Raw genomic sequence first — 26560 nt, 5'->3', positions numbered from 1 at the left:
CCGCCTCTTTCTCCTCCCACAGTGGCACCAGTGTCCTCCCCATCTCCAGATGACAATAAGGCTTACCATGATCTGTTGAAACAGGTAGCTTCAAACCTAGGGGTCCAAGCAGAGGTGGTCAAGGAGGTGACACGTGGCCTCTTGGACGTTCTTTTGCCAGTGGGCCCATCTAGAGTAGCTCTATCACTTCATGATGCTCTCTGGAACCACTTAAGGCCCTGTGGCAAACCTCTGCCTCCCTTCCAATGACGGCAAAACTGAGAGCGGAAAAACTTTGTTCCTGCCAAGGGGTATGAATTTTTCTTTTTTTGCACTCTTCTCCCCCCCTCCCCCCCCCCCCCCCCCCCCCCGGTTGGTGGTTGCAGCGGCCAATGAGTGAGGTCATGCGGGACAGCTGGGTTCTATGCCCTAAGCAAAGGACCCTAAAGAAGTTGGACCTGTTCGGGCAGAAGGCATACTAGTCAGGGACCTTCAGCTTCATATAGGTAACCAGCAGGCCCTGCTGGGGCGCTATGACTTTAATATGTGGGAGTCACTGACAAAATTTGGGGAACTATTTCCCCAGGAATCCAGGCAGGAGTTTTTCTCCCTAAATGAGGAAGGCAAGACCGTGGCTTGCACGTCCGTGCAGGTGGCCGTGGATGCCACTGACTCTGTAGCCAGGTCAATGGCAACTGCGGTTACAATGCATAGGAGCTCTTGGTTGCAGTCCTCAGGACATCCCCAGGAAATGCAACAGACTATACAGCATCTCCCATTCGAGGGCTCCTCGCTTTTCTTGGAGAAGACAGACGATAGACTGCACAGCCTTAAGGGTTCCCAGACAACCTTGAAATCCCTGGGACTTTATGTATCTGGCAGGTTCAAGAAAGCAGTATGAAAGCAGATGAGCCATTACTTCCCGCAGACTGCCAGGCAAGATCAACAGAGGAGGAGGAACAGGGGATTTAGGCTCAGGCTCCTTCTCCAATCTTCCTCGATTGGACGATGCGGGTTGTCTGGGAAACAAATGCACAGGGCCTAACACGCGTTTTGATGAGACGCTCAAGGTCAACATCGGAATCCCATATGTACTGGATCCAGCTACCCCCTGTTCTCCAACTGCCTTTCCTATTTCCTGGATGCCTGGACCCATATCACCTCAGATCGCAGGGTTCTCAGCATGGTAGAACTGGGTTACACCATCCAATTCCTTTCTACTCCCTCTTCAAGGACCCTTTTCACAAGCTTCTGTTGGAACAAGAAGTCCAATCCCTCCTTCAGGTGGGAGCTGTCAGGAGGTTCCCATTCACTTGAGGAAAGGGGTTCTATTCCCGCTATTTCCTAATTCCGAAAGCCAAAGGTGGTCTCAGACCTATTCTAAACCTGTGACATCTCAACTGATATCTCAAGAACCTGAGGTTCCACATGGTCCCCTTGAGTTCCATCATTCCCTCACTGGATCCCGGGGATTAGTATGCTGACCTCAATCTAAAGGAAGCCTACTTCCACATTTCAATTTTTCCTAGTCACAGGCGTTTACTAACGTTAGTAGTGAACTGAAACCATTACCAGTTTGTGGTGGTCTCTTTCAGCCCGTCGACCGCCCTTCAGGTTTTCACAAAGTGCATGGTGGTAGTAGCAGCCTTCCTCAGAAAGAAGGGAGTCCCCGTTTTCCCATACCTTGACAACTGGCAGGTCAAGGGCCAGTCCAGAGCTCAAATGGAAGCAGACATCTGTTTCTCCAGTTGATTTTTCAAAGCAATAGGCCTTCTGTTAAATGTCCAGAAGTCCACCTTGATCCCAGTTTAGAGGATAGAGTTGATTGGAGCACTACTCGACTCTGTGCAAGCAAGGGCTCTACTTCTGGCTGACTGGATCCTCTCAATTTCGTCCCTAATAATATCTCTTCAAGGTCATTGGATCACAACCATGCAAAACTCCCTGAGCATCCTGGGTCACATGGCATCATGCACACATATAGTAAACACGCAAGACTATGACTCCAACTTCTACAAGCCTGGCTAGCCAGTCTACTCCCCCTCTTGCCATCACTTTGACTCAGTGCTCAGAATTCCAGTACAGGTCCTTGACTTGCTAATTTGGTGGTTGGACAGCCAGATTGTATGTGCAGGGGTACCCTTCTTGAATCCCCAGCCGTCCTTGTCTCTGGTATGCGATGTGTTGGCCCTGGCTAGGGAGCCCACCTAGGGGGATCCCTCAGAATTCAAGATCTTTGGACTCAAGAAGAGCTCTCTCTGCACATCAGTGTCAGGGAACTTAGGGCAGTGTGTCTAGCCTGTCTGGCAAATCCATTTTAATCCTCACGGACAATATGATTGCTATGTTCTACATAAACAGGCAGGGTGGGCCGTGTTCTTTTCCCCTGGGCCAGGAAGCAATCCATCTGTGGGAGTTCTATATCAATCACTCCATCAGTCAGAGGTATCTTATGTTCTTGGGACTCAGAACCAGCTAACAGCCTCAGCAGATCTTTCTCCTCTCACCATGAGAGGTCTTTCTGTCCAGACATTGTGAGGGACATCTTCCTGTGGTGGGGGACTCCCCTTATAGATCAGTTTGCCACCTGAACCAACAGGAAATGCTCCCAGTTCCCCTTGCGAGGTCACAGCCCAGGGTCTCTCGCAGATGCGTTCCGGTTACAGTGTACAGAGCACCTGTACTACACATTTTCTCCTATCCCACTGATTCACAAGGTTTTGATGAAGATCAGGTGGGACTGAGCATGGGTCATCCTCCTAGCCCTGGTGTGGCCCAGGCAACATTGGTTCTCCACCCTTCTAGCCATGGAAATGGAGACACCACTGTAATTTCTGCTGAACCCAACTTGATATCCTGGGGTCATGGCCGACTGCGGCATTTGTACCTCGCATCCCTTCATCTGACAGCCTGGAAGGTCCCTGGCTGAATCCGGAGGAGCTAGTTTGCTCCGAGCAAGTCCATGAGATCCTAATGGGCAGTAGAAAATCATCTACCAGAGCCACATACCTGACAAAATGGAAGTGATCCTCCATCTGGTGTTCCTGCCCTTGCAGCCATCCCTGCAACTTATTCTAGATTACCTGCTTCTGCTCGGACAACAAAGTCTAGCCCTTTCATCAGTCAGGGATTCCCATCCCTATATGGGACCTAAACCTTGTCCTGTCAAAGTTCATAGGGCCCCCATTTGAACCCTCTGGCAACATGCTTGCTGTTGCATCTCCCAAGGAAAGTAGGCTTCCTGCTGGCCATCACTTCGGCCAGCCTTTACCTTGGAGCCCCCATATACGGTCTTTTTCAAGGACAACATTCAGTTGAGACCACACCCGAGATTCCTTACGAAAGAGGTTTCACAATTCCATTGCTATCTAGCAGTTTTTCTGCCATAAGCCACATGCAAATAGAGAAGAATATTGCCTCTGTTCGTTGGACATTCAATGTGCCCTGTCTGTTTTACATACAAAGAACCAAACCATTCCACAGATCCACTCAGCTGTTCATAGTAATAGCAGAAAGAATGAAAGGTCGTCTCATTTCTTCATAGAGAATCTCATCGTGGATTACTTCGTGTCTCAGAGCATGTTACAAGCTTGTGGATATTCTGCCCCGGGCTAACCTACAGTGCATTCTACAAGGTCCCAAGCCTACTCTGCCGCTTCTTTGGCACAAGTTCTAAATCAGGACATCTGCAGGGTGGCAACTTGCTTGTCAGTTCACACGTTCATGACTCGCTATGCCATTACACAACAGGACAGAGCATGCCAGCTTCGACTGGGCTGTGTTACAGTCGGCCTGTCCTTAATCTCCAAACCCACCTCCAGTGCAACTGCTTGAGAGTCGCCTACATTGGAATGGACATGTTCAAGCACTTGAAAAAGAAAAAAAGGTTACTAGCCTTTCTGTAACAGTTGTTCTTTGACACATTGCATGTGTCCATTCCAAAACCTATCCTCAGTCCCTTCTCCCAGAGGCGGTCAGCAAGAAGAAACTGAAGGGGAGAGGGGTTGGCAGGGTCCTTTATACTGACGCTATTAGCACGTGACTCCAGGGGGTGCTAGAGCTGATCCAACAGATACAACTAAGGGAAAAAAATCCAGCAACTCTGCTCGGGGCACGCACACACCTCCATTGGAATGGACATGTGCAACACATCTCAAAGAACAACAGTTACAGAAATGTTAGGAACCGTTTTTGGTCCATTGCAATATGTTTTAAAAATTATTAACTGAACGATAACGTTACAGGGTTCACGAGATAAAGACAAAGCTGAGAGGAAGCGAAAAGCTGAGATTGCCAGGCTGCGCAGAGAGAAGATCATGGCTCAGATGTCTGAGATGCAGCGGCACTTCATTGATGAGAACAAAGAACTCTTTCAGCAGACTTTAGAAGAACTAGCTACTTCAACCTCCAGAGTACTCGATAACAGGTGAAGGGAAAACATTTTAAGAAACTTTGAGAGAGTTGATAAATCTCTTTTGTTACTTTCAAATCAAATATTCTCTAGTCTTTCTATTTGAACTCAAAAGCTAAATTTTCCTTTTCTCAGCAGACAACTGTCCAGCTCTTTCAGACCATTTGTTGCTTTTTTCAGACCACTTTTTTTCTGCACACTGCTAAGATTATAGCCGAATTGCACTAAATATCCATGACTGATTGATTCAGAAAATTAAACAGACAAAAAAAACCCTCAAACCTGCCTGACTTATAAAATCTTGGTTACGAAGTGTGGTCAGCATGATAATTAATTGTTAATTATACTAGGGAAAGTTGTTTTGGACATAGGGAAGTGGGACTAACTAATATCTATTTGTGAGAGGGGGGAAAAATTGTTTATAACCGACTGAAGATCCAAATTACGGTGTATTTTGTGGGGGATTGACAGATGGAAAACATGTCGTATTTGGTATGTGAAGCAGTTGGGGACAGCTGGGAAAAGTACAAGCGTGGCCTCTACTTGTATAGGAGTAGGCAGTGTATAGAAATGAAGCTTCATTGCTCCCAGGGGAGGATTTCTGTTTTATCTGGTCTGAATCAAGATTTATAAAACTCTCTGGTAGTACTTATGAAATCCTGAATGTAGTATTCCAAACCCAACAATAGACCATTAACGTTAAAAAACCTACATTAAGAGTGTTAAAATGTCATCTTAAACTAGCAAAACCAATCTGTTAAGAAGTTGTTGGGTAGAAACCAAAGCCTCCAGTATTTGATTGAGTTTGGATGCTATCTTTAACAATAACCCCTGTGTACTAGGTGTAATTGGATATTAAATTATTGTCCCCCTAGTTGTAAACTTTAAAAAACACACCAAATTAAACACTAAGATTTGCATACACCTCTCTAGCTTTTACTTTCAAGCTTAGTTTTAATGATTTAACTGCAATTTTAATCTGGAAACTGTTAAAATATGATTTCAAGAAAGCCAAGAATATTTTCCTGTTGTCAACATCTGGAGGACATAAGGTCTCTCTGAAATGTATTGTTGTACAGTGGTTTTTGGGGACACATGCATGGATGTATATGCAGTAACTCCTCACTTAACATCCTAGTTATGTTCTTGAAAAATGCAACTTTAAGCGAAATGATGTTAAGTGAATCCAATTTCCCCATAAGAATTAACCTCCCCCCAATTTACATTATGTTTCAGGGAAATTTTTTTGCCAGACAAGACATTATATACATATACAGTATAAGTTTTAAATAATTTAAACAATTTAATACTGTAGTCACCAATGATTGTGAAGCTTGGTTGAGGCAGGGCGTAGCGGGGTTGGAGCACTGGGGCTTGCCATGCTCCGCCCGCCGGGCGCTCCAGCCGGGGAGTGGGGTCTGGGTGCCAGGGCTTGCCCTGCTCTGGGCGCTCCAGACAGGGAGCGGGCAAGCCACTGCGCCTGGACCCCGCTCCCAGACTGGAGCACTGGGCAGGGGAGCCAAACAATGTTACAAGGGAAAGTTGCAGGACTTTAAAGGAATATGTTCTCTAATAGATCAGCAACCTAATAACAAAACGTTAACCGGGACAACATTAAGTGTGGAGTTACTATATGACAAATGTTTGCTTTTTTACAAAATTATAATGAATGAACATAAAACTACATCAGTAAACTATTAAAAACTTAAAGCATGATCTAATTTAAATGTCAAATGATGTACTCACTAGTATAATTTGATTTCAGTCCTACAGTTTCAGATACAAAGCTTACAGCTTTGGGACCAAAGCAAACTAGAGTGACTGAACGGAGACAGGTTGTTACCTGTATATTGTGTCAAGAAGAACAGGAGGTTAAAGTGGACAGCAGGGCTATGGTCTTGGCAGCATTTGTTCAGAGATCAACTGTATTGTCTAAAAACCGGAACAAAGTTATTCAGGATCCTGGTAAGTTGTGTTCATATTTTTACTATAACATTCTGAAAGAATCATCTGTATCTGCCTTGTTTCTTATTCTGAAGTAGATGTGTTCCACTGTGCCCCTTTTCATTAGTTAACTATATAATTGTGAACAAGTTCAAACATTGTAGTCAATGGCAAAACGCTTGTTGACTTTGTTAGGAACATGCCTCATAAGTGGTAGCTAGAAAACAGAGGCAATACAATATCTAAAATGCTTCTTCTAGTCATAATTATAAATTCAGTTACTGAAAACTGAGGTGTGTCAGGTGAAGGTACTTTATATTTTTGTGGGTAGAGTAATGGGAATCAGAGTGGCAATAGGGATGTATTGGAGCTGATCTAGAAGTCATTATTAAAAGGCTTGTGCGTATGAAGCCATTAAATGTTTTCCAGTTATTTGAGTTTGTAACACCAAGCCATTCCTCAGTGGCTTTCAGATGTTAATTCCACGTTTTTCTTTATTCCATCCCTATTATTGGTGTAACTGGAAGCCTGATAGCGCAAGATGTAGCAAAAATACCCCACTGTCTGGTAGGCAGAGCCTGAAACAAAATATGCTATAATAAATTAAGAGGCAGTGCTGATATCTAGCTATAGTGGCAAATGGAGCTGCCTGCCCCAGTGTTTCAAATAGACCTTTCGCTATGCATGAGGAGGCTTGTTAGGAGCAGAATTACCGGCTCAGCTTCATGATTGCCTCAGCCAGTGAAACTCCTATAATTTTCTGCCTGAGAATGTCTGCAGTGCAGGTGGGAGTGAGCTACACACCCTGCCTATACAGACTCATTAGCAGGGTCCAGGCTAGCATATACATGTATAAAGGTGAATGTTTCTGCTCCGTCTTTCAAACTCACTTCATCCTCTAGGCTTGAGAGCTTGAGTTGGAACGTCCTACGTTGATATTTTTTGTGTGTTAGTACTAGCTCCCAGCTGCAGCATAGACATACCATCAGAGTCTCCCGATTTTCTCCCCCATTTATACCCTACTCAGAAATCACTCTGGGCCCTAACCTCTCACTACACAGAGGATATATTATGTTAGGACATAAATTGTACCTATATCAGTTGTTCTATATCTGGATTTATGTTAAACATTTGGCAGCAGTCAGTTCATTTAATGTGTATAAGTGACATATGCCTTAATAATCTGTATAAAATATTTCTCCATACAGGTGTGTTTTTTTTTTTTTGTTTTTTTTTCCCCTTGTTAGATTCTTTTTGGTAGACAAACTCAGAAAAAACACTTTGGTTTCAAGACTTTTCTGGAACAGCTCATTTTTGGTTGGTTGGGATTGCTCATCTGAAATATTCTCTGTTCATATTACGTGTATGCAAATACACAATATTTTTCTGTACTATATCATACCTCTCTATTCCACTTATATAAAATTAATAATGTTCTGTAGGCCTGGTTCCCCCCCTTCCCCCCAGGGTGCTGAACACTCAAAATTCCAGTTAAACGGAATAGGTGCTGCTTGTGTTCAGTGCCTCTGAAATTCAGGGCCTGTTTGTTTATGATTTCATCTTTAATAACTAATTATTATGTATTTATAACTGAACCTTTAAACTGTGTTTCAGATAACCTAGCTAAAAAGTAGATTAGTAGAGCTCGGTAGTGTGCTTTAAATTGACTTTCTTAAAGGAATAATAAAAAAAGGCGATTCTTTAATAACATTTAATAAAGCATGTAAATGACAAATGTAAATATTTTAATGTCCGCAATAAACATCTATTTATTATAGAAAGATTTAAATGCAAAAATGTTTGTTTTTATGCAGAAAAATATGACCCATTATTCATGCATCCAGAGCTGTCATGTGGAACACACACGGGTAGCTGTGGACATATTATGCACGCTCACTGTTGGCAAAGGTAATTGCCATGTTTAGAGTTAACAGAAGTGAACTTTATTTTCAGCTAGACATAAATGATCCAATCCTGCTTCCACTAATAGCAGTTGGAGTCTTAACGTTTACTTCAGTGGAAGGATTAGATTTCAAATACATAATTTAAAATAAAGGCTGTTATAGACCGATAAAGATATCTAAGATAAAAAAGAAAGATCCTATTATAGCTAAATTCAAACAAGAATTATTAGAAATGATAGTTTAGCATCTGTCATCTTGATGAGTTGTCATATAGAGAAGGAATTTACGTGCATGCTGTTACTACTTAAAAAAAATTAGTTTACCACTTAACAGTTTTAAAGTTGAGTGGATAAAAGTTTAAATAATGTCTGTAGAAGCTAGAACGGCTTACCTTCATATGTAAATAGTATTTGTATAATGCTAGGATATTGCCATAATATTAAATATGCATCCTGAAATGATCAATACTTTACAGCCATTGCTAGTTTTTAATGTTTAAAAAAAATGTTTGAATTCTTGCTTAATCTGGAGTTGAGCAAATAATTTGCCGTGAATAACTTATTTGTGCAATATAGCATTTTTTCTGCTTGTAGGATGTCCGTATTTTCTTGAGTTTGTTCTTTAATTAGCTAGACTGCTATTTTTGCTGGTACGTCTTGTTGCAACTATTCAGTATTCAAATGTTGAGCTTCGTTAGTTTGTTGATTAGTCACAAGTCTTTACAGCATTGCTTCTGTTTCCTGATTAGAACATAGTTTACGATCAGAAAAAGAACTTGAATAATAGTGGAAGTTGGCAGTGTGTAAGGGTTTGTCTACACTTGGAAAATTACTAAAATAGCTATTCTGGAATATTTATTTCAGTATAAGCGCCCATGTGGACACTCTCTCTCTTATTTTGGAATAAGTTCCCTTTTCTCGTTTAGCTTAATCCACTTCCCAAGTGGCTTAACATCAAGATTTGTTTCTGCTGCTCTGAGCAAGCAGACTCCCATACTGCACTCAGGATGGAGTTCTATGTTTGGAATTTTGATTCTTTAGTTCTGGAGCACTTATTACTGCATAAAACTTTTGTCTTGGTACTTTGGTTTCTCTTGCAATGGCCAACAAAATTGTGAACAGAGAACATTCTTTTTATGAAAATTTGAAGAGGCACTATTCATTGCTAAAATTATTTTTTTTCTGAATAAACCTGAAGTCTAGGATTCTACCCAAACCCTTCTTCTTACAATCTATTTAAAACTTACTTTAAAAAAAATCTAGAAAATCCTGATCTTTAAACCTGGAAATAATCTTACTTTAAGCCATTTTGAGGTCCATTGGACTAATTCCTTTGGTTTAAAAAATTAGCTAGAGCTAGCAATTCATAATCTTTGATCTAAGAATATAATTTTCATATCCAATATTTGTATTTTAGATAATGTTCTTACATGAGCATGGAAAAAATGTCCGTACATATTGATTCATACATTAAAATACTATTTTTACTGACAAACATTAAATTAATATATCGTTTTTTAAAGGTATTTTGATGCTGTTCAAGCAAAGGAGCAACGAAGACAACAGAGATTACGAGTGCATACAAGTTATGATGTAGAAAATGGTGAATTCCTTTGCCCTCTTTGTGAATGTTTAAGCAACACTGTTATTCCTCTACTTCCTCCACCAAGAGGTTTATTTAACAGGTCAGTTTGCTTTTATAAGTATCCTTGTTAACTGTGGAAAAAGCCCACTCTTAAATCAAATTTGTAATTAAGCTATCTGTGTAATCTAAAGAATCAGGGCCCAATTCTGCACATGTCTGTTACCAGAGCGACACATAAGTGCCATGTGAGATGGTAAATGTTTGCACAGTTGGGAGGTGCATGTGTACTTATAACAAATTTTAAAATGTTTTACTGTTCTTGAAACTGGAATATGAATTAAACACAGTCAGTGGACTTCAGAATTGCCAACTTGCATTGTTATAGAGAGTCTTGTGATATTTTTTTTAAAAGCTGCTCATCTCAGGAACAGCAGATATTGTCATGTGAAACTCCTGAGCTTTTCAAAATTGTCACCATTTCCCATTATTTTGATAATCTGAATCTAGTACCAGGCTGCCCTCAGTCAAGATAGCTGCCTCTTGTGCTTTGTGGTTGGGAAATGAGGATAATTGTGAGCAGAGGAATGTGTGGAGGACAGAGAGGACGATTGGTAGGAGTCGGGAATATAGAGTGGCAGGAAGGGTGACCGATTGGAGTCAGCAGGAGAGCAAAGGGCTGGAAGGAAATTTGGACTGTAAAAGGAGAATGGGAATGGATGGAAAGGGGAAAGGCAGGAAAAATCAGGGAGGAAGGTGAGTGTTGGGGTAAAGATGGGTGCAGAAAGGAAAGAATAGCTGCTTCTGCACACCAGGGAGTAGAGTTTCCCTCCAATTACCAGGGGAGGAGACTCTCTAGTTGTTGTGTGTGTATTTTTGTGTATGTGCAAGGTTGAATTTTCCACTTGATATGATCTCACAGGCACTGAGGATTTCCCTCAGTCAGAAAGCAGACCTCCAAAACAACTATAATTTATTCTTGTTAAATCATATGTACAAATTCCATTATTTTGGTGGGTAGAGCGTGGTGGTTTCTTGCTTTAATTATTTCGGTAAGAACTTCAAATACCTTTGGGCTTAGGTGCCCTGTACATACATTTATTACAAGTTTTAAACATTAAATATTTATTTTCAACATGTGGCAGGGCTCACTTGCTCCTGCCTCTGCTCAAGTCCACAAACAGCTCAGCTCTTTTTGCTGATAAAACACCCAGTGCAGTTTATTTACAATATTAGGTTCCACCATCCTTATACAATACATAGCCTCACCCCTATAGTCCATAGGGAGCCCTCAGCTCCTTAGGCAAGCAGAGGAAAGTGATCTCTCTCTTTTTGCTTCCTCCACTTCCATCTTGTGCCTCTTGTATCATCTGTGTAATGGTCTAATTAGCCTCTTAGTTCTCCTCAACCCATCAATTAGGCACAGCTCTTCTTAGTAAGATCTGTTCTAGAGTAATTAGAGTTCCAGTGACCAGAGTGCTGGCTCAGCTGTTGTTGCCCAGCACCCTGTCACAAACCTACAATTCTTAAGTTCTTTTTAGATAGCAGACCACAAAGTTTCTGTGCTAAGTTATTATAAGTTACTGATAATAGTGGACTGCATCAGTGTGCCTCTGTATGATAAAACTAAATCTTGCATTAGTGCTGTGGAAGCCCCACAAAGCAGATGAGGACATGAATACAATTTTCTTCAGTATGTCTGTCTCTGTTGCAGTAGTCCACAGACAGCACATCTCCACATAACAATGAATTGTGGAGCTTTTCCAGGTCAAATGTTGTCAAAGCAGATAAAACTAAAAAGGGTGACTTTTCTGTAGATTACAGTACTGCTTATCTGTTAGCATTTGTAATAGTCTTGTGACCATGAAAAAAGATATATTTACATACAGTCGCTTTTATTCAAAGACACTTTATACAGCAAGTTCTTTTTGTGCAATCCATTAATATTTGTTTTGGTCATTATCTATTGAAAATTTTATTGCCTACATAAACGCACATATATGTTCAAAACTCTCTTCAGTAACACAAGTTCTGGAATATAATAAACATTTTTTAATGGTATCCTGATAAATTTTAGATTGGGTTTATAGAAAAAATATCTAATTTAAAAGATATGTGTAGCACAGTGGCACATGGCAGAACCTGTAGTTGAGTGAACGTCAGTAATTATCAGATTAAGAGGTCAGAGCAGCATTAAAGAGATTTGCTCTGCCAGAGTAGAATCCACCACACTCAAACTATGTCATGTGGATTAGTTGTCGTCCGTCCCCCTCCTTGAACGCTGTCTTATTTCTCCCGGCAAGTACATTTTACAGGGGCAGTGACAAAACTATGTCCACACAACTTGAAACAGAGACTTGTGTGGTTAAGAATTTACTAATTGTAACATGGGTAAAAAGTCATATTTGCAACCCAAAAAAACTAACAATAATTCAAACATGAAATTTGATTCTGTTGAAACTAAAATCTTTATGGAGACTTTAAGGCTTCAGGATTTGTGAATTTCTATTATCCCTATTGATAATAGCATACAGATAATACTTTGAATAAGGTGTTTGATGATATAGCTATCACAGTGAGTTGGTCTTCTGAATGAGGGGGTAGGAGATTTTAGCAAATGTGTAAGATGCACCACTGCAGAATATAGGAAAATTACCGTATATACTCGTTCATAAGCCGACTTTTTTTAGTAAAAAAGGGAAGTACCAGAGAGGGGGGTCAGCTTATGAACAGGTGTAGAGCGGGAGAGGTGGGACACAGCCCCTCCCCCCCAACAGAGGGAGCAAAGAGACGCAGCACAGTTAGCAGAGACAGAAGAGAAGAGGCGGGGCCAGTCTCTCTCCACTTCTGGCCTCACGGTTCTCCCCCCAGCTTCCAAAGCAGCTGCAGCTGTGCTGCTCGGTCCCACCCCCCTCCAGAGCAGGCTGTGGCCGTGCCGCCTGGGTGCCGGAGCACGCTGCGGCCGCGCCGCCCAATCTGGCCCGCCAGAGCAGGCTGTGGCTGCGCTGCCCAGCCTGTCGGAGCAGCTCCAGGCAGGTCAGAGAGATCCTCCCCTGGCCCTGCCCAGATAAGGAGGAGTGGGATGGGATGGGGAGACTATATGGGGGTCCCGGGCTAGCGGTGGGGTCATGTGGAGGGTGGTCACAGGGTTACTCCCCTGACTTCCAGCTTCTCCCCCCGTCCCCAAAAAAAATTTCCCCAGCAGTTGCTGTCCTGGCCCGTCAGGGTAAGCAGCTGGCGCACCAGGACACTTTGTTTATTTAGGTTTACCTAAGTGCCTGCGGACTCTCGAGGTAAACAAACCATCTCAGACCACCAACGGCTTATCCTGATGGCCTGGGAGCCAAAGTTTGCTGACCCCTGAATTATAGGGTCAGCTTATGAACAGGTTATAAAAATTTTCCATTTTTACTTATCCATCTTGGGGGGTCATCTTATAAACGAACTGGCTTATGATCGAGTATATACGGTAAGAGTAGTACTTTACATGGTAAATCCAAATAATCTATAAAATATGCACATGTACCAGATATTCTATGCCACAGTGGAGCAGGACTGTGTTTCAGTTAAAAATAATAATAATAATAAAAAGAAATTACTCATTCCCTTAAAAAAATTATAATGGTGTATGGTGATGGTTTGTTGCATTTTGAAGTATAATTATGGTTTTCACCCTTCTTCTCCCATAATCTTAATATCTGATTTTTTTTTCTCAAACTTTGTGCTCACCCTTACATAGGAGAAATTATGCAAATTATTTTTTTCACAAAGAGAACACAATATCTATTCTGAACTAGTTTAATTTTTAAAAAATGTGTGTATTCTGTCTTTTGATAGGTTGGATTTTTCAGACCAGCCAAATCTAGCTCAATGGATGAGAACAATATCCCAGCAAATCAAAGCATTATATATACTTCGCGATGAAGAAACTGCTAGTAAGTCTGAAGATCTAATATTATATATCCTGAAGTATGGAAATGTTATTGTCACTGAAAAGAGACTCAGCAAATTATCACTTAGACATGGAGGCTTTTACCTCCTGGTATTTTATTTAAATCCATATCAGGTTGATAGTCTCTCTGAAAGTTCGCATCGGATAACTGCTCCTATGTGAATTGATTTTGGTGGTCTCCAATTAGTTCTTAATGTACCAGTTCCATATGTCATAACTGATATAGCTGGCAACCATGTTTGCAGTCTCAGTACTGAAGCCAAGAATTAAATGGCAATGAAGGTTGAATTAACACTTTCCATACAGCTGGTCCTTCCATAGTACAGTTGAGATGATGCTGGCAAAAAAATGTGATGAAGGTTATATAGCCACTGCCCATGTTTATAATTATTCTGAGGAATTCAGAACTTCAGTTTTTAATGTTATCAGTCTGCAACTTTCATGAGCAGTAAAATTCACATATAGATGAATTAATATAATTACAGCATTTATTGGACTTCTTTTATACAGATAATTCTTGTGGTAATTCAGAAAAAATGGATGAGCTACAGCTACCTAAAGGATTTAGGCCTGACTTCCAACCAAAGTAGGTATTTCAGCTTTAAAAATTATTCATACCTTTGTTATAGCAGGGATATAGGACTAAAACTGGAGTATATTTGTGTCCTCTAGTGCTTCAGCTGAATAAGCTAAAGAACTCTGAATCCCACTTCCATTAGAGGAGCTGAGCTTATGTTGAGAATTGGCCATTGTACACCACTACTTTTGCACTCCAGTCAGGCCTCGATTTACACGGTGGTTATGTTACTCCCCAAAAGACGGTGCAAATAGAAATCGCATAAAAAAATACCAAGGATCTATGGGACATAAGGGTTTAGGTTCCAGGCTCACAAGATGACCTCCCTAATTTATACAATACAGTACAGTACTACAGGTTTTATTTAAAAAAAAATTAACGAAATTTAAACTTATTAGAGTACAGGTACTAATCTTTACTGATGTTGAAGATGCACTTGATAGAGTATCAGCATCATGTTGTTGAAGTCAGAAGTCTGAGTGTTCATCTGGGGTGTCTGGGGAGTGTGGGGGGGAGCCCTGACGGGACAGGAAGGATGGGGCTGCTTCCACTCACCTCCTCCAGCCGGCCTTGTGGGGGGCCATAGACACTCTGGCAAGGGGGGGCACCCCAGGCATGCACTTGGGACAGGGGGTTGGGGTGCAGCGGCTTGCACTGCTCCGCCCACCCACCTGGTGCTCCTGCCAGAGAGTGGGATCGGGGGCTTGTCCCCCTCCGCCTGCCCAGCGCTTCCGCTGGAGAGCCGGACCAGGGGCTTGCCCCCCTCCGCCCGCCCAGCGCTCCTGCTGGAGAGTGGGGTTAGGGGCACGCCCCGCTTGGGCCGCCTGGCTGAAATGCCAGGCAGGTGGAGTGGGGTAAGCCCTCCTGCCCTGATTCCGCTCTCTGGCAGGAACACCCAGTGGAGTGGGGCGAGCCCTAGGGCTGGAGCAGAGTCGGGGTCGGTGGGCCTGGATGCTAAGTGGGTGGGTTGCGGCCCACCTGTGGCTATGGAGTGGAGGTGGCGGAAGAGGGGTTGGTGGTGGAAGATGTGCAAAAAAAAAAAACTGATTATGGTCAGTTGTTTGGCCTTCTTCTGTATGTCTTTGTAAACTTCCCTGTAAGGAGGCAGCACACCCTCAAGCTCTCTCATGAATTTCAAACTACGTTCCATGAATGGATCTTCAGCCCCCCCAAAAAAAGGTCTCAGCGTTCCTTGGCCAATCGAAAACCGTTATCCAGATTCTTCATTGTCTTTTGCAGCTTCGGTGCCATCTCCACCTCCTCACTGCCCTTGTCACTGGTGCTTGACTGAATCCGCTCCTCCAGCTCTCTCATTGAGCTTGGTGGGTGGGACTCGAGTAGCTCCTCTCTCTCTGTTTCCTGGAGATTGTCAAATCCCTCCACTCCTACACTACCACCCAGCTCTGTAATTTTCTCCACCTCGTGTTGCATTTCGGGGAAGCCACAAAAATCAGCCACTACCTTTCTCCACAAGTTTTTCCAACAAGCATTGATGGTGGAAGGCTTTATTTCATGCAGAGACTTTTATATTTTTAATACACTCTGCTATTTTGTAATTCTTCCAGCACTGGGTCACTGTTAAGCTTGGATCACTGTCCACAGCATCTAGGATACGGCGAATGGTGCAGCGAGTGTAATAAACTTTAGAAGTGGCGATGACAACTGGGTCAAGGGGCTGAAGGAGTGATGTGTTTGGAGGCAGAAAAACCACCTCCACGTTGGGATGCACAGCCTGAAGGCTTGCAGGGTGGTCCAGAACATTATCAAGGATCAGTAGGACCTTAAATGCCAGGTAGCATTCCATTTCATGCACAGAACAATTATGAAACCAGTTCATAAAAAGCACTGAAGTGACCCACACATGCTGATTAGACCTCCAGAACATGGGTAGCTGATATTTATTTTTGCCCTTGTGTGCATGGGGGTTCTGGGCTCGGTAAATGAGAATTGGCTTTATCATAAAATCCCCCGTTGCATTTGCACAGATGAGAAGGGTCAGTCGATCTTTCGCAGCCTTGAAACCTGGAGCAGATTTCTCATCTTTTGAAAGAAAGGTTTTCTTTGGCATCCATTTCCAAAATAAGCCAGTCTCATCAGGTTACAAACCGGAGCAAGTTTTTAACACATTCTCCTCAATGAGTTCGGCCAGCTCGGGTGGAAACCTTGCTGCTGCTTCATGATCTGCAGATGCATCTTCACTGACCAATTTAACATTATGCAGCTCATACCTCCATTTGAACTTCTCAAACCATCCCTTGCTGGCTATAAAAGTAGATTCCTTTGCTACACTGCTCTCCCCCAAAGTTGATGTAGCATCCTGTTTTAAGTGATCATACAATTTCTTAGCTTTTTCTCGAATCGCTGGCCCATCCAGTGGAACCCTTTTCTGTTTTTCATCCTCAATCCATATGTTCATTGCTTTGTCCATCTTTTGTATGTAATATCAAGAGTATAGAATGACACTTTAGTACTTTTAGGTGCACTTGCAGCAACACTTGCTCTAATTTTTGCCTCATTTCTCTTCACTGTACGCACGATCGACTCATTAAGGCCATAAGCCCTAGCCACGGATGATGAACCTTCACCCTTAGCGCGTCTATCCAACATTTCCACTTTCTGTACTAAAGTCAACACTTTATTTTTCTGCTTCTTCACACACGACACATCATTTTTTGAGTCACTTTCTCTCAATTTCCTCTTAGAGCTCATGGTAAACACTTATTATGGGTGATAAATAGCGGCTTAAGTTAAGCGAACAATGTGCCAATATCCCATTACACACTGAGAGCAGCGTGGTGAAGGAAGGGCGGGAAACGACGAGTTTAGACACATCGGCACTAGGGGCGTAGACAAGGGTGGGCTTTGACCCACCCCCTTAGCATCTAGCCTCTCTCTCTCTCTCCCCCCCCCCCCCCAACTTGTGCTCCAACCCTAATGCTTGCCCTGCTCTACCCACCCACCCTGTGCTCCAGCCCGGCAGCGAGGTTGAGGGCTTGCCCCACTCCACCCTTCACTCCTGCTGGGGAGCGGGGTCGGGGCATGGGTGGCTTACCCCACTCCACCCGCCCGACATTCCAGCCAGAGAGCAGGCAAGCTCCTGTGCCCTGATCCCACTCCCCAGCAGGAGCACCGGGCGGAGCAGGGCGAGCCCCTGGACCCTGCTCCTCGACTGCAGCACTGGGCACAGGGGCGGCTCCAGGCACCAAGTACGGCAAGCCGCAGTCGCTGTGAGGGCGGCAGTCAGGCTGCCTCATGCCTGCAGGAGGTCCTGCGGCTTCGGTGGCAATTCGGCGGCGGGTACGCCGAAGGCGCGGGACCAGCGGACCTCCCGCAGGCATGCCGCTGAATCCGCATTACCAGCGGACCTCCTGCAGGCATGTTGCCAAAGACTGCCTCACTGCCATGCTTCGGGCGGCAAAATACATAGAGCCACCCCTGGCTGGGCGGACAGAGCAGGGCAAACCCTCTAGCCCACTACCTAGCTGTACTGCTGGGTGAGTGGAATGGGGCAAGCCCCGGTGCCCCAACCCCGCTCCCCAGCAGGAGTGCTGGGGCAGGGTGGGGCGAGCCCGGACTCCGCTCCCTGGCAGGAGCGTCGGGTGGGTGGAGTGGGGCAAGCCCCCACGCCCTGACCCCATGCCTGGAGCTGGGGGGGCCCCTGGCCAGAGTTTCCATGGCCTCCTGCAAGGCCAGCTGGAGGGGTGAGGGGAGGCACCTCATCCCTCCGCCACCCCCGTCATTGCCCACCCACACACAGTCGGGGCCCACGCAAGTGTCGGGTCATACCTACGCCACAGATTCGCGCATCTTGGCGACCGTGCTGCACCGCATAAAAGTGAACCATATTGTTTACAAAAATAAAGGGTCACAATTAATTGACAGTGCATAACTGAAAACATGCAAAAAACCCCACTGTGTAAATCAAGGCCTCGCTATTGCGTCTGAACCAGATTCTGATACTCTTACAGTTCCCTATTTCAGTGATTGGTATTGTTTGTCTGTGTAAACCTGGGCGCACATAGAAACTCATGGATACATAATTGGATACATATAACTTCATGGTCGAAGTTAAACTTGATTTTATAATAGTTGTGAATTTCTAATTAAGTCATACTTTAAAACTCTCCAAATAAAATGTTTTTAAAAGTGCAAAGTTGTGAGCACATTAATATATTGAAATGTAATTTACAGGATCTACGTATCTGGAAACAATTATAGTTGTGTAACAAGTCTCCTTTTTTAATGAGAAAATATATTAAAAATTCTGCCCTCAAACTGGCACATATTACTCCCATTATAGTCTTAACTATATTCTACCCAGTTGTGTTGAGGACAGAGTCTGGATAGTGCTGTACAAATATGTAAAATTCCAGTCTAATCCAGACAACCAAAAAATTGATTACTCCAGTGCATGGCACAAACTGTTTAAAATAGCATTAAAATGCCAAATCCTTCTTCCAGTATTCACACAAACAAGACTATTTAGTTAGTAGACTACTTGCTTGAGTCAGGTAAGCAGGATATGGTCCAAAAGGTCTGTCAACTTTGTATAAATCAGAGCATTCAGATATTATGCTTCCACTTGATGTTTAATTTGCCTATTGTCAGAGTAGACTTTTTTAATGCCAATAAACCAATCTCTCTCATATCTCAGGAGGCTTTATTCTGAAAGCATTAAAGAGATGCTGACGACATTTGGTACTGCAACATATAAAGTGGGACTGAAGGTGCATCCCAATGAAGAAGATATGCGTGTACCCATAATGTGCTGGGGTAGCTGTGCTTACACAATACAGACTATAGGTAACATTTTCTTTTTAGTAACTACTGTGTGTTGGCAAGAGGCTTGCAGATTTTTATTTAAATTTACAGCACTGAAACTTTTTTTTTGTTTTTACTTCTGCAGAACGAATTTTAGCTGATGAAGATAAACCATTATTTGGTCATTTACCTTGCCGACAGGTAAGATCAAATAGCCTCAGTTCTGAATCACTGGGTTGTCTTTTTTTTTTTTTTTTTTAATCCAGAGTGCCAAAATTGTAGCCTGAAATTATTGGGGAGTTTTATTTTAACTTGGGTTCCACTCTTTTCTCTATCAATATCTGATATATTTAACTTGAAACGGGGGAGGGATAGCTCAGTGGTATGAGCATTGGCCTGCTAAACCTAGGGTTGTGAGTTCAATCCTTGAGGGGGCCACTTAGGGATCTGGGGCAAAGTCAGTACTTGGTCCTGCTAGTGAAGGCAGGGGCTGGACTCAATGATCTTTCAGGTCCCTCCCAGTTCTATGAGATAGGTATATCTCCACATATTTTTATTATTTTATTAAACAAATGTAAAATGTAATTAAACTGTTCTTCATGAATGCTAAGTGTAATAGGTTGGGTTTGTCTCATCATAATAATAGCCAAAGCAAGGAGCTTTGAGATTGTAACTGTTCTGTAAATCTGTTTTTACACTCACTCGCATGTTCTCTCTCTCTCTCTCTCTCTCTCTCCCCCCCCCCCTCTCTCTCTGATATCTTTATTACATTGAATTTGTGGCATAATCTATATCTCTCAAAATTCTGTGGTAAAGACTATAGCTACCTAACTAGAGAGATGTACTATATAGAGTCATAAAGGCATCGTTTTATTCCATCTTGAAGAGTTTAATTGTGACATTTAGTTTGGGGTGTTTTTATTTTTTTTTTTTAGGATGACTGCCTTACTTCATTAACAAGATTCGCAGCAGCACACTGGACAGTTTCATCTCTTTCGGCAGTACAGGGTCACTTTTGTAGGCTCTTTGCATGTAAGTTCAATACATTATACTAATTATTTTTGCATAATAAGTGCAGCCACTGGGAAAGCTGACAAATTAGCTTACAGCGAGCAATATGATTATCTGAAAAACTATATAAGAAAATAAAACCCTGAAGAAACTTTAAAAGCTGTGAGACTTGCAGATACCCTTTTTTATCTAAAATTTACGTGATTTAACATTAATTTTATAAGAACATTTATTTCTGGCATACTTATTGTTACCATGAATGCAAGAATCAAGTTTCAAAAATACACTTTAGGAAAATAAATTTACAGAATCCCTATTGTGGAATGGACTGATGGCGGTTTTTCTTTGTGACCCAGATTTTTTTTTTTTGTTAACTATTATTAACAATATTTTAAATAATTTGGATCAATAATGTTGAGATTTCTTGGTCTTAGAACTCAGGGGTGTTTTAGTTTGAGTAGCTGGAAAGTATAGCTTATGATACTGACTGAAAATTTTTTTAATAATGTAATTACATTGTTAACTTTAAAACTATTTGAATGAAAAGGTTGTAGAAATAGATGAGCAGTCTTAGGCATCCCAACACTTGAGATCTGAGTCATCTGAAATAGAATATAATAAATACAGATATATTGGCCTAATTATTAGAGATTGTGTTGCTCAGCACCTTTGACAATCCGGCCAATATCTATCCCTTTATATAAATACATGTATGCTATAACCAATATATTTCTTGATGAAAAGAAGAACACTGTCAAGAATTAAGTAATGTGCATGTCAGTAAAACCCCAACTTAAAATTTAAAGCTCTATTAGTTTAACTTGAAAAAAAAAAGTGAGTTACTTAAATCCTTGTAAGTTGAGATAGTGACAGTAATAATAATCAGTAATGCAACAATTGCTTTAACACAAGGTTCTTCTTCGAGTGCTTGCTCATATCGATTCCAATTAGGTGTGCGCGCGCTGCGTGCACAATCATCAGAATTTTCTACCCTAGCAACATCCGGTGGGTCGGCTGTGGAGCCCCCTGGAGTGGCGCCTTCATGGCGCTGGATATATACCCCAGCCGACCCAGCGCCCCCTCAGTTCCTTCTTACCGCCCGGGGTGGTCATTGGAACTGTGGAGCGTGGCATAGCTGTTCTCCACTCTCCCTAGCTTTACTCGTTAATTCTTGTAGATAGTTGTTGGTTATATACTTATAGATTAGTAGTTTTGTTGTTGTTAGTTTTGTAGAGTAGTTATAAATAGTTAGCGGGGGCTAAGGGGGCTTTTATCCCCCCTTTTTCCCCCGGCGCGCAGCTGGGCTCATGCCCAAGGCTCCTGGCTTTAAGCCGTGCATGCCTATGCCAACGGGAGACCCTCACGACTCTTGTCTGAAGTGTCTAGGGGAGTCTCACCAGACGGACAAGTGTAAGATCTGCAAGGCTTTCAGGACCAGGACCAAAAAGGAGCGGGATTTTAGACTTAAGCAGCTCCTTATGGAGGCGGCACTTAGCCCAGATCTTCCTTCGGCGCGCCAAGTTCCGGCACCGAGCGTCTCGGTGTGCAGCGCCCCAGCGGCGCCCTCCGGTACTGCACCACAAGGAGACGCGGATAAGGCCCCACGGCACTGTCCTCCGTTGGCACCGCGTCCACCGCAAGCCCCTCGGCACCGTTCCCTGTCTCCGGGACATAAAAGACCCCGTAAGACCCAGGACACTGCCGTACGACAGGCACCGGCTCCCCCCGAACCGGTGATGGAGTCGCATCCGGCTGCGGAGCGCCAGAGCGTGCAGGCATCATCGACACAGTTGACTCCGGCACCGGTTGTAGGGCCATTGAGTCCGGTGCAGACTGGCTCACCACCTTGTCCTGTGGTTGAGCCCTGTCTCCCCTCTACGCTGGAGACATTTGCGACAGCGAAGGACCTTATCGCCCTCACGGAGCCGGCGCCATCTCAGATCGCGGCACCGCATCTCCTCCGCATGGTGCAATCCAGGGGCATGCCTGCCCTGATACACCCTCCATCTCCGAGCGTGGACTCGCAGCACCGCTCCCGGTCTTGGAGCAGGTCCCGACGCCACTCGCAGTCCTGGAACCAGTCTTCCTCCCGGCACCGGTCCACTTATCGGCACCGACCTGAGCATCAGTACCGGTCAGAGTCCAGACACAGTTCCCGGCACCGGTATGAGCGGCGCTCCCGTTCACGAGGCTGCTCCTGGCACCGAGTCTACAGATTGTCTTCATCTTCGCGATCCAGATCGGGATCCCGGTACCGGCATGGCCTTCGGCACTGTTCTTGATCCCAGTTCCATTCCCCGGCACCGCGCAGAGACCGCTCGCCTGTGGACCGGCACCGCTCGGCACCGTTCCAGGACGAGCCTCTGTAATTACGGTCTGTACCGCCCTGGCCCTCAAGATCGGCATCTCGTTCGTCGGAAGAGGCCTCCCGATCAGCATACCCTGCTCAGAATCAGGCTGCGGATGACTTGGGCTATTGGCAGGAGGGGGCAGAGGACCCTAGACAGGACCCTGCACATTGGTCTTTCTGGACCCCATGGGCATATCACCAAGCTCAAGGGGCTCCACCAGTGGCCTCTCGCTTGGCACACTCTGAGCCCAGGGTACCTGAGGCCACCATCTCCCGTCCTCCCCCAGGGGGCATGGAGGCTCCTGTGCCAACACCCACGCAGGTCCCAGACCTCGGTGCAGGGGATCCTGCACATCGGGGACCCTTGGAGCCGGACCCACCTCTGGATCCTTTACCCCCTGAGGCATCCTCCTCATCTTCCCCAGATGAGGCGGTGGCGGGCACAACAACCTCAGGCCCACCTCCAATAGACCTCCGTGCCCACCAAGACCTGTTACGTAGGGTGGCACAGAACATGGACCTACAGACAGAGGAGATAGTGGAGGTGGAGGACCCGGTGGTAAGCATCCTCTCAGCTGATGCCCCATTAAGGGTGGCGTTGCCCATTATTTGCACGATCCAGGCTAACGCTAATGCCATATGGCAATCCCCAGCCTCCATCCCTCCCACTGCCAGAGGTGTAGAGAGGAAGTACTTTGTCCCCTCTAAAGACCATGAGTACCTCTACACACACCCTCCGCTGTGTTCACTAGTAGTCTCCTCAGTGAATGCAAGAGAGCGCCATGGTCAGCAGGCGGCAGCGCCCAAATTGAAGGACGCCAAACGCTTCGATTTGTTTGGACGTAAGGTTTACTCAGCAGGGGGTCTGCAGCTCAGAGCCGTAAACCAACAGGCACTCATGAGTCAGTGCAATTACAACTCATGGAAATCCATGGGTAAATTTAAAGAGTTGGTCCCCCAGGACTCGAGAGAGGAGTTTGGGGCCCTAGTGGAGGAAGGTAAAAAGGTGGCTAGGACCTCCTTACAGGCCTCCCTGGACATAGCGGATTCTACCGCCAGGACACTAGCGTCTGGGATAGCCAGGAGACGCAGGTATCAGGGTTACCGCCAGAACTGCAGCAAACCCTGCAAGATCTGCCATTCGAGGGCCAGGGGTTGTTCTCGGACAAGACGGACTCTTGGTTGCAGAGCCTCAAGGACTCCAGAACCATCATGCGCTCCCTGGGGATGCATGTCCCAGGACCCCAGTGCAGGCCCTTTAGGCCCCAGCCACAGAGGTTCTACCCTCCTCCTCCTCATACAAGACAGAAGGCAGGGGCGAGGTGGTAGACGGAGGTCGACCAGCCCCCAACCCGGTCAGAACTAAGATCCTCCTAGACTACCTTCAGGGCCTAAGCAAAATTTTTGAAGGTGTGCTCGAGGACGGCGTGCTAGTCACTACCCATGATCCATTCCCTTTATTTCGAGATTGCCTCTCCCATTCCCACCGTGCTTGGTCCCTTATAACCTCAGACCGTTGGGTCCTTCGCACGGTGGAGAGGGGATACGCTCTCCAGTTTTCTTTGTTCCCCTCCTCCCTGTCCCTCTTCAGGGACCCTTCTCACGAGCATCTCCTTACACAGGAGGTTTTTGGGCTCCTTTTTATGGGGGCCATAGAGGAGGTTCCATCAGAGTTAAGGGGCAGGGGGTTTTACTCCTGCTACTTCCTGATCCTCAAAGCAAAAGGGGGTCTGCGACCCATTTTAGATTTACGCGGACTCAACAAATTCATAGTAAAGTTGAAGTTCCGCATGGTCTCCTTGGGGACCATCATCCCTTCCCTGGATCCTGGAGACTGGTATACCGCCCTCGACGTGAAGGACGCATATTTTCATATAGCAATCTACCCCCCACATAGGCGCTTCCTTCGATTTGTATTAAACAACCTGCACTACCAATTTGCCGTCCTTCCCTTCGGCTTGTCCACGGCTCCGAGAGTGTTCACCAAATATCTGGCTGTTGTGGCAGCATACCTTCATCGACAAAGGATACAGGTGTTCCCGTATCTAGACGACTGGCTGGTGCGCGGCCACACCAGGGAGCAAGTTCAAGCCCACGTCCAGATAACACTACAAACATTCCACGAGTTAGGCATCTTACTCAACAAAGAAAAGTCCACTCTGGAGCCAACCCAGAGAATAGAGTTTATCGGGGCAGTCTTGGACTCCAGACTCGCCCGAGCTCTTCTGCCAGACACTCGGTTTCACACCATCACAAACATCATCCACGGACTCCAGATCTTCCCGATCACCATGATAAGGACGTGCCTCGGCCTGTTGGGACACATGGCCTCTTGCACTTACGTAACCAGGCATGCCAGACTTCGGCTTCGCCCACTTCAGGCCTGGGTATCATCGGTGTACTGTCCTTATTGGGACAACCTGAACATGGTGGTCGCGGTTCCGAACTCAGTCTTGACCTCTCTCACCTGGTGGCTGGACCAAAAGGCGGTTTGCACAGGAGTGCTGTTAAACGCCCCATAACGGTCCCTGTACCTGGTCACGGACGCTTCATCTCTAGGTTGGGGCGCTCACCTCTGGGAGCACCATACACAGGGCCTGTGGACCGCATCCCAACTAGCTCTGCACATCAATGTTCGAGAGCTGATGACGGTGCGCCTAGCCTGTCAGGCATTTCTCGGTCTCCTACATGGCCGTTGCGTCAGTCCTCACAGACAACACCACGGCCATGTTCTACATCAACAAGCAAGGAGGAGCTCGGTCGTCTCTCCTATGCCAAGAGGCCATTTGCCTGTGGGAGTTCTGCATTGCCCACTCGATATATCTCATGGCATCGTTCCTCCCTGGAGTCCAGAACACTCTCTAGCGGACCGTCTCAGCAGATCCTTCCAGACGCACGAGTGGTCGATTCGCCCGGATATCATCCATTCCATCTTCCAGAGGTGGGGATTTCCCCAGGTCGACCTGTTCGCCTCACGCGCCAACAGGAAGTGCCATGCGTTCTGCTCCCTCCAAGGACGATCTCCGGGCTCCCTGTCGGATGCTTTCCTGCTATCGTGGAAAGACCAGCTGTTCTACGCTTTCCCTCCATTTCCACTGGTCCACAGGGTACTGCTCGAGCTACGCAGAGACAAGGCACGTATGATTCTAGTCGCTCCAGCTTGTCCAAGACAGCACTGGTACACCACGCTTCTGGAGCTATTGGTACAGACTCCGATCACGCTTCCATTGTGCCCGGATTTGATCTCTCAGGACCACGGCTGACTCTGTCATCCCAACCTGCAATCGCTCCACCTTACGGCATAGATGCTCCATGGCTGAATCAGACAGAGCTACACATCCCGTGCAACAGATTCTGCTGGGAAGTAGGAAACCCTCTACATGGACCACTTACTTGGCCAAGTGGAAGCATTTCTCCTGTTGGTGTGAGCAGCGAGCCACGCCCCCCTTGCAGGCATCAATTCCACTTATACTTGAATATCTCCTATCCCTAAAACAGCAGGGCTTGGCGATATCTTTGGTCAGGGTACACCGGCTGCTATATCGGCGTTCCACCCAGGAGAACACGCTTCCTCGGTCTTCTCTAACCTGATGGTCGTCAGATTTTTCAAGGGCTTAGACCGTCTATACCCACAGCAACGTCAACTGGTTCCGGTGTGGGATCTTAACCTGGTTCTCTCCAAGCTCATGGGGCCCCCGTTCGAGCCATTGGCTACCTGCTCACTCCTTTACCTATCTTGGAAGACCGCCTTCCTTGTAGCCATCACTTCAGCAAGGCGTGTTTCTGAAATCAGCGCGCTCACATCTGAGCCTCCATATGCAGTCTTCCATAAAGACAAGGTGCAGCTTCGCCCCCACCCTGCCTTTCTTCCCAAGGTGGTATCAGCTTTTCATGTGAACCAGGATATATGTCTCCCAGTCTTCCATCCTAAGCCACACACCATGTGTCAAGACCAGCGTATGCACTCCTTGGAAGTACGCAGGGCCCTTGCTCTCTATATTGAGCGTACGAAGCCGTTTAGGAAGACGACGCAACTCTTCGTTGCAGTGGCTGACTGGATGAAAGGCTTACCGGTCTCCTTGCAATGTCT

The 26560-nt window shown here is 45.2% G+C and overlaps 1 protein-coding gene across 2 annotated transcripts in view; it reads left to right on the top strand.

Moving 5' to 3' along the window:
• The window catches only part of UBR2 (ubiquitin protein ligase E3 component n-recognin 2), a 109624-nt gene that overhangs the window by 67227 nt on the left and 15837 nt on the right, over positions 1–26560 (top strand). For both annotated transcript variants that reach the window (XM_034764494.1, XM_034764493.1), the window contains exons 29-37: positions 4224–4405; positions 6156–6355; positions 8149–8242; positions 9761–9922; positions 13657–13754; positions 14282–14357; positions 19003–19151; positions 19255–19310; positions 20045–20141. In XM_034764494.1, coding sequence (XP_034620385.1) covers positions 4224–4405; positions 6156–6355; positions 8149–8242; positions 9761–9922; positions 13657–13754; positions 14282–14357; positions 19003–19151; positions 19255–19310; positions 20045–20141 — 1114 coding nt within the window. The remainder of the gene's footprint in view (positions 1–4223; positions 4406–6155; positions 6356–8148; positions 8243–9760; positions 9923–13656; positions 13755–14281; positions 14358–19002; positions 19152–19254; positions 19311–20044; positions 20142–26560) is intronic.

Source organism: Trachemys scripta, chromosome 3 (genome assembly GCF_013100865.1).
Source record: "Trachemys scripta elegans isolate TJP31775 chromosome 3, CAS_Tse_1.0, whole genome shotgun sequence".
NCBI classification, from domain to species: domain Eukaryota; kingdom Metazoa; phylum Chordata; order Testudines; family Emydidae; genus Trachemys; species Trachemys scripta.
The sequence above is the reverse complement of the archived record's forward strand: the minus strand, read 5'-3'. Positions and strand labels throughout refer to the sequence as shown.